This window comes from Propithecus coquereli, unplaced genomic scaffold (assembly GCF_000956105.1).
Source record: "Propithecus coquereli isolate 6110/MARCELLA unplaced genomic scaffold, Pcoq_1.0 Scaffold71, whole genome shotgun sequence".
In the NCBI taxonomy this organism is placed as follows: Eukaryota; Metazoa; Chordata; class Mammalia; order Primates; family Indriidae; genus Propithecus; species Propithecus coquereli.
In genome coordinates, this window is record NW_012153174.1 from 12583964 (window position 1) to 12592953 (window position 8990).

The 8990-nt window shown below is 49.2% G+C and overlaps 1 protein-coding gene across 1 annotated transcript; it reads left to right on the forward strand.

The window, feature by feature from the left end:
* Positions 1 to 225: 225 nt before the first annotated feature.
* NPBWR1 (neuropeptides B/W receptor 1) lies at positions 226 to 1212 on the forward strand. The gene has a single exon (XM_012661414.1). The coding sequence runs from the start codon at positions 226 to 228 to the stop codon at positions 1210 to 1212; it is 987 nt and encodes a 328-aa protein (XP_012516868.1).
* Positions 1213 to 8990: the final 7778 nt, after the last annotated feature.

Sequence of the window (8990 nt, forward strand, 5' to 3'; positions counted from 1 at the left end):
CCTAACCTGTGCTTTCCATTCCGCTTTCCAGCTCCCTGAGTCCCCAGTGACAGGGGGCCGTAGAGTGGCCGGGAGCTTTCCTCCCCTGGAGAAACTACAGAAGCGCTTGGAGCAGCGAAGCGACTGTCGGGCGCGGGTCCGCGCGGCGCGGGCTTTGGGGCCGCTGAGCCGGGCGCTAGGCCGTCGAGGACGCGGGGTGGTCGGCTCCCCTCCCTGGCCGCCGAGATGCACAACGCCTCGTTCCTGGAGCCCGGGCCCGCGAACGCATCGTGCAGGGGCCCGGCGCTGGGCTGCGCCAACGCGTCGAGCCTGGCGCCGCTGCCTTCGCAGCTGGCTGTGGCGGTGCCGGTAGTGTACTCGGCGATCTGCGCCGTGGGGCTGGCGGGCAACTCCGCGGTGCTGTACGTGTTGCTGCGGGCGCCCCGCAAGAAGACCGTCACCAACCTGTTCATCCTCAATCTGGCCATCGCCGACGAGCTGTTCACGCTGGTGCTGCCCATCAACATCGCCGACTTCCTGCTGCGGCGGTGGCCCTTCGGGGAGATCATGTGCAAGCTCATCGTGGCCATCGACCAGTACAACACCTTCTCCAGCCTCTACTTCCTCGCCGTCATGAGCGCCGACCGCTACCTGGTGGTGCTGGCCACCGCCCGGTCGCGCCGCGTGGCTGGCCGCACCTACGGCGCCGCGCGCGCGGTGAGCCTGGCTGTGTGGGGGCTCGTCACCCTGGTCGTGCTGCCCTTCGCCGTCTTCGCCCAGCTTGACGACGAGCAGGGCCGGCGCCAGTGCGTGCTGGTCTTCCCGCAGCCGGAGGCCTTCTGGTGGCGGGCGAGCCGCCTCTACACGCTCGTGCTGGGCTTCGCCATCCCGGTGTCCACCATCTGCGTGCTCTACGCCGCCCTGCTGTGCCGGCTGCGCGCCATGCGGCTGGACAGCCACGCCAAGTCCCTGGAGCGCGCTAAGAAGCGGGTCACCCACCTGGTGGTGGCGATCGTGGCCGTGTGCCTCGTCTGCTGGACGCCCTACCACCTGAGCACCGTGGTGGCGCTCACCGCCGACCTCCCGCAGACGCCGCTCGTCATCGCCATCTCCTACTTCATCACTAGCCTGAGCTACGCCAACAGCTGCCTCAACCCCTTCCTCTACGCCTTCCTGGACGACGGCTTCCGCAGGAGCCTCCGCCAGCTCATGGCCTGCCGCCCGGCCGCCTGACGCCCCGGCCACAGTGCGCACCCGACGGGCGCCCTCAGCCTCCCCAGGAAACTTGCCTGGGCCTCAGCCCGGCCTAACACGTTGGAGGCGCTGTGACTGCGCCCCAAATTTGACTTTGCCCAGCCTTCCATGCGACGCCAGTACAGGCCGAATGTGAGGACCGCTGCGACTGCGAACACCGCACCGGCCTCTCCTTAAGGCTCAAGGGCTCGAGTCAACCCTCGGACTTGGCACGGGGCGAGTAGGGTGGAGGGGGAGGGCGGTATTGCTGGGAAGCGCCCCACCTCGCCCTTCCCCGGGCTCTGAGGCCCTGGCAGGAGCCCTGGGCGCAGGGCGTGGGGGGGTGAGGGGAGGCCCGGGGATGCCGCGAGCGTCCCCCGGCGTCGGCTTCGCACTCGAGTCTGCGCTTCGCTTCTCCGCTTTCGGGCCGCGACTGTCCGGGTGCCCCCTCCTCCTCGGCGCCCTGACCGCTCCGACCGCTAGAGAAGACGGCCAAGGCGCCTGCGTTCCGCGCCCTCGCCTCTGAGAGGCGCCGGAGCGCGAGGGAACAGCCGCCCGGGCCGCCAGGGCCTCTGCGACTGGGGAAAACGGAGCGACGAGGGAGCCCCGCGGGCTGTGTGCGCGGCGGAGGTGCCGGGTGTGCGGGCGGCGGCGGTGCGGGGTGCCCTGCCCGAGACTGCCCAGGCTACGTCAAGAACAGCGATACTTTCCCCACTCTGCCCCAGCCCCTTCTTTCCTCGCCTTCCCCTCTGTTTTCCCTGAAAATGCTGCGTGCCGAAGACTCTGCCGGGCCCAGCCCGCCGGGCTCCAGGAGGGGCAGGAGCCGGGCAGAGGTGCCCCCTCAAGCCAGCTGCGCAGCGCCCGGCGTGCGGAGATGGAGCGCGGCTTTTGCGGTTGAGCGCGCCGGCTGCCTGCCGTGTACACCGCGGGGTACACTCGTCCTCGCTGCTTCATATGAAGGTGCCCAGTGCCCCGGCACCCCTCTGCCCAGTCAGCCTCTCATGCGGCTTAGACCCGACCCGTTCGTTGTAACCGTTTATGTGCATGCTGTCGTTCAGGTCTCAGAACTTTATAAATAATATACACATCCTAATCTCACAAGCAACCGTGAGGATCAGATAAGATAAAAAGAAATGCGATCTAGTGCCCCTTTCTTCCTCGTCTCCTCTATGCCCCGCCTCCCTCTTAGGGGAGGGCGGGAAGCTGGGATTACTGACCCCTCAGACTGCCTTGCGCGGGACCCCTTTGCACGGGGTGGCTGCGGAGTGCGTGAGCTTCATTCCTAACCCAGACCGCATCTAGCAGGTGGCCCCTGTAAACCTGCTAAATACCCGGTTCCGATCTCACAAGGGAGCCCCAGCAGCGTCCTGCCTTCATCTTATCTTCACTGGGGCGAGACAAAAGTGGATTCAGAGAGCGGACTGGCACTCGCGTTCGCAGAGCCTCTGCCGTTCACACCTGAGACATGAGGGCGGAACATTAGCCAGACTCTGATCTTCGATTATAGTGTTTTAAAAGGTATTATTCTTTGGAATGAATTCCAAACAGGAATGAACATTACTAAAAATGTTTGTTTCCTGTGGACAGGCTCAGTGTTATGTGTGAGAAAGAGTGTGAGTGTTGCAGCCCGTTTTGTTTACCTAGGTTGATTGGCATCTTCAATCAATTTCTCAAGTATTTAGTTTTAAAATACTTTTTAGGAAATATATGGAAGGAAAAAACTCTCCCTTAAGGGGTGGGGAGCAAACTAACTCCCTCTCTGATTTGGGTGAATGAGAATTGCTTCCTTAGCTCTCAGCATTATTAGGAACATTGAGATAATTCATAGCTATTAGTTTAGAAGATGTAAATTTGGAAACCTTCTGCCTTGAGTGGCAAATGATAGTAAATTGTTCAAAATAAAGGTTTTCATCTCCAACGCATTTTGAGTGGTGGGCCTGGGGCATTTGAGCGGGCCTCCGCAGGAGGGCTTCAGAGGCCTCGAGGAATTCATTTTAGTATCTTTCACATTTGTAGGAAACTTTCTATTGATTTTCTTTAAAACACTTAAAATTCTTTTATGAATTCTCTTTTCAAAGGTTTAATTTTAATTTCAAAAATTTAATCTTTAAATTTAGAGTAAGCCCTAGGTTATCTAAGGTTAAGGACAAAAGGTAAAGTAGACATTTGGCCACAAATATGGCCAGGTTGATTGTCTGGATTCGAACCTTCATCTGTCTTAGTAAACTCAGAACTGGACACAGGTGAGGGAGAGCCTAGTGATCCATCCGGCCACTGCATCGTCCGGACTGTAAATTGACCTGGAGCTGTCTCAGATCTGCGGAGACGACTCCTGTCTTCCAGAGCAAGGCATGGGTTGGCATTTTAGTATGCATGTGGGATCGGTTTCACCCAGTCTCTCTAAATCATTGGATTTCTAGGTTGTTGTCCTTCATAGGTGCATGCATAAGTCCAGATTGTACGTCTCCAACTTCCTTTGCATGTCTTAGGGTATAGGTAGAATAAATATGCAAATAAACCAGGCACAAGTAGAATTTATTTACATCATTATATTGCTGTTTTTAATGCTGTGTTGAATTCTTGCAGTCTTTGTGTAAACTATATTGTTTGTTTTTTACCACTTCAGATATTTAAAAATGTCTATTTGCTTTTACTTAATTTAGTACAGTTATGTGATCTATGTGCTTATGTTTTCTTGAGAAATGCAGAAACTCTGCTAGTCCATTGCCTGGAGCTCAGTTTAAAATAAAAGCTGAAACATTCTGTGTGATAAATGAATATTCTATTTCCTGAGAATGTGGTATCCACAATTCATTCACATAAGCGTTTATGCATTATTAGTTTTTAAAAATACAGCTTTCATTGGAAAATTATATAGTGAATAAACAATGAATAAATGGAAATATCTGACAGGACAAGATTAAGAATGACCCCCCCCTTTTAATTAGGTGGATTGTGAAAATGATGCAGAGCTACTGATTGACACAGAGATTCTATAACTTATGCTGGGCAAGGAAAGGATGATACGTTTTGATCATATAATTACAAACCTAATTTCTTGAATATTTGAGCAGCTGTGTGGAGGGGGTGAGAAAGGAAGAGAAATTGTTTAAATTACAAGCATGCACATTGCTATTTCAGTTAGCAGTATGCAGAAACATGGCACAGACATGTGCAAGGTGGAGAATCTTGCCTGAAAAACCCCACAAGCTTATTATATACTCACCTTTCCTCAGCGACATTCTGGGAAAACAATGATGACAAACAATAACCCACCACGGATAGTAATCATCTATGCTTATGCATATTAGGAAAGAGATCAGAGAATTCTGCCCAGATGTCCTTTTATTCCCACAGCTTTGGGTCTGACACTGTGGTCCCATTTTACATATAAAGAAAGTGAGGTACCAGAAGTGAATCGGTTTAGCCAGGCCTACAGGCACCAGTGAAGACCAATCAGAGCCATCTAGGAACTGTCTCATTCCATTTGGGCAGAGATGGAGTTGGTTACAGTATGTAATCTGGAAATGTTAGGCTATAGAAAACATTGATACCTCTTAAATATTTACTGGATCAAGCAAGTATACCTACTATTACATGATGTGAGACAAAGGGAGGGTAAGCTTTAATAATAAAACTTCAATACTAACTCAGAGCCTTACAAAGTATATGGGGTTGTTAAGAGTCATACGAGAATAAAAGTTCCTACCAGAGCTGGTGCACGAAGGAGCCATGTGCATGGCAGTCTCCACGCTTCATGCATGTGGCGTCGTGCTCCGGAGGCACCGTGTACATAAAATACAATGTTGATGGTGCCCTATTTATATAGAATGGAGTTTTACAATAAATGACACTGTCTTTGAATTTAGGGCAAGGTACATTTATTTGTTTTTACCATATCTCATAGGGTTATATGATGACATCATACCACATCGATTAAGAGGGAAAAAAAAAAACGCAGGAAAAGGGAAGCATAGTTAAAATGATTCTTTCAGAAACTCTGTTAGAATAGGTGAACTGCAGGCTTCCCACAGCCCACAACAGGATTTCTCTTTTGACAAACACCGCCTGGCAACGAGAGCCTCGAGTGCAGCCCTGCACTCAGACCAGACGCCCGGGGGGGCCGCAGCCTGGGGGGCAGCTCAGCATCCCTCAGTGGAATCTCCGTCCTCTTACAAAGACTGTGTGACTGGAAGATCATCCTGCTTCCATTCCGAGGTGTCCTGAGGACTGGTGCCAATGACTGCAATAATCAAGCCACCACACACCACGGAAAAGGTGGGTGGAATCCCACTATCGAATGGAGTGTAGTCAACCATGTGGGAGAAATTGTGAGTGTTCCCAAAGGTGAGGGGCTTGTCATTTATGCATGCTAAATAGTAACAACAAAATGGATATTTTAAATGGGTCATCCACTGGGCAAAGTAGCTTACTTAGGTAGCAATGAATTACCTGGTATGGGAAAAAAGGCTTAGCCCTATTCAGTCTAGGTGGTATGAATGTAGCAACAAATTTGAAAAGATGTGAATGGTTACACCTGCAAAAGTACTGAATATATTAGCCACATGTCCCCACATAACACTGCTTGGATTCCTTTAACTCCTCAATTCCAATGAAAATACCACTCCTTATGCTACATTTCTACTTGTTCTCTTTACAGAGGAATTCCAGGGGTTCTAGTTAAAAGGTAGTTTCTCACATAATTCCTAAAGAAATTGCATCTTGGTTTTATCATTACAATTTGTTATAATGGTCGAAGTTTACAGTATATCTTTAAACTCATTTATTTAAAATACAAACATATTTTAAATGTACAAAGTATGTTAAGTAATGAGGTTTCTTGTGATTTTTATAACTTCCAGTTGAAAGGAAGAATACATCTACATAACTTGTCTGTTGAATCTTTCACATGGTAATGAAGACAATAATCCCTTCAACTTTTTGGATGGACTTCCATTTACTACAAATTTTCAGCTCTATTTGTTTTAACTTTTTATGTTTGAAATAGGTTAATTTTTTTTTGCTATTTTTTAGACAAGGGGTCTCATTCTGTTGCCCAGGCTGGTTGAGCAATCCTCCTGTCTCAGTCTCCCCCGGGTAGCTGGGACTACAGGTGTGCCCACCATACCCAGTTTAAAATAGTTTAATTTTTATCAAAGTAATACATCAGCATGATTTATAGTTTTAAAACTCTGTGCTAGAAGACTTCTTATAATCAGCAGTTCCCTGCCCAGTCCTAACAGCCCTCAGAGCTACTTGAACTGTATACTCTGGAATTTACTATCTTATTGCTAAATTATGGGTTTATACTTCAATGTTTTAATTAGTTAATTTTAGACATTATATTGTAAGGATTTGGGGGAGGGGCTGTGGGCACTTTTGGGAGCTAGTAGAGTTCCAGAGATCTCTCCACACATCCTGCTAGACTCTCACTTTGTCCCTCTATTGTCGTCCCAGCACTGGCTTCCTGTCTTCTGCAGCACCTGGGATGTGTCCAGCGCATCTCTGGGACCAACTTCTCCAGAGTGTGCCATTTTGGTCTCCTGCAGAGGTGGGGAGCTGGGGTTGTCTGGCCGCACGGGTCGGACTTCGTACACACTTTCCCCCAGCCTCCCTGTCTGTGGCCCTGCGCCCCCCGCTCCCATGGGCATGGGGATCCTCTGGGGTGCTCTGGAGCAGTCAGAGGGGATGGGCTGGTGTGTCCCTCTGTGGACCTGTCTCTGTTCTGCTGCTCGCTGCCTTTCCCTCTGCCCACCAGCCTCTCAGGATCTGCTCACACCTCTCACCCCTGCCGTCGCTTAACTACTCTTTGTTCATTTAAAACATTTCTCTCCTGCTGTTATGGCACAGTTTTAAGAGAAAATAACAGTGTGTAAATGCCGCCATTTTAAACTGGAGTATGTGTGTGTGTGTGTGTGTATGTGTGTGTGTGTGTACATAAATGAAACAGGTTTGATGCAATTTTAGTGAACCTTCTTCTTGGCCTAGAGGAACTCAGGAAATCCGTTACTTGGAAGAAGCTTAGCGTGTGACAGTAGATGTGTCACGCAGATGTCATGAAATGCCTGGGAACGAAATGATAAATTTAAGCAATCTGAAATACTAGGTTTCTCTGACAACGAGCACTCCGATATGAATATTTGGAGACACCTGCGTGTGTCCGTGAGGAAGCTGTTCGCGGGGGAACGGCCCCTCCGTACAGGCCGGCACCCCCAGGCCGCAGTCGCACCACGGCCGCCAGGCCGCCTTTGAGACCCATCGAGGCAGATTCTCCGGGTGGTGTCCGGGCATCCGCCTCTCCAAGCTCCCAGGGCGGACCCCAGAAGGAGACACGCGGAGTGCGGCCACTCGGACGACACGGTTCTGGGACGGGAGGATGCACGCCTGTCACCGCATGCTGCCGAGCTACGTGGCATCCATGTGGAGACGCCTGACCTGATTTTATTTCTTGCCTTGCCAGCGATTGCCAGTGACTCTGGGCCTGCTTTCAACTGATCTCTGTCAGAAGCCTGCACTTCTTCTTGCCTGATCATTGTTTAAATTATAATTTGTAATGAGTGAATATCAGGTGGGTAACAAATAGTATCTAAAATATCAAACTATTGATTATGTAGACTTTCCAGGGCACAGGCTTCAGGCTTCTCTTGATTGTAGAGTTTTACTTTCAAAAAAATTATGGAAGAATTATTTCTTTGGTCTGTTGGCATGCTTCAAAGCTCTGTTTTGTTTTGTTTTTCCTGCCATTAATATATTGAAATAGAAAGAATCCTCAAAAATAAACATTCTCCTTGTGAGTAACCATTTATACCCAGTGAGTAATACAGGGAACTGGTTAAATTAATTCTGTGTGTCATTCTCAGTAGGGGCAGTCACGTGGACAAAATAGCCCTCCAGGAGCTACTGCGTTGCAGCGCTGCTTGCTAAGGCTCCGTAAGAAGTGGACTCGCCCGCCCCCTACAGGATGACTCATGCAGAGAATTTTGGCTTTGCAGTTGGAGCCATGCTAGCTTTTGTTTAAAACAAAAAATTAGCATACATTCATGGTAAAACTTCAAAAAAATATTGACTTTCTTTTCAGTTGCTGGGTTCCTATCTTTCTATAGGTTTCTTAATGATCATTTCTTTTGTGGCATAGTATTCCACAGAGAGTGAAAATGTAATAGTAGCCTTTGCTATTTCTCTGTTGCTGTTCCTCTGTTGTTCCCATTTTAAACACCTTTTTCTCATTATTATAATGGGATCTTCATGCATCTGTTTTATTTTGGTTTTTAAGTCATTTCCTTAGGGTATGCCTAGACATGGAATTACTCCTTCACCTTCTCACAGCTAAGCACCCCCAACCCCAGCCGGACGGAAGAGGTGTGTCTCCCACCGAACATCAACTGCATCACGTGGCTCTTGGTTTCTTTTCTTCTCACCTTTGCGAGGGTTTGTTTATTTTTGGATCCTTCTTCTCTTCTCAATTATCCACATCTGCCTCCTACTGCATAGTGTTTATTGGTATTTGTGGGAGATGAAAATACATCACCCCAAAATATGCCACTTTGGCACAAAGATAATTTTGAGCAGAAGGCAATTGAGTAAGAGCAGATACCAATAAAAAAGCTCTCTGCTCTCCCATTTGCCTAAAAGCAGGCTTAGATTTCTTTTTTTTCCTTTTTTTTTTTATTTCAGCATATTATGGGGGTACAGATGTTTAGGTTACTTGTGTTGCCCTTGGTTCCCCTCCCCCAAGTCTGTGTTTCAAATATGTCCATCCTTCGGGTGGTGCGCATTGC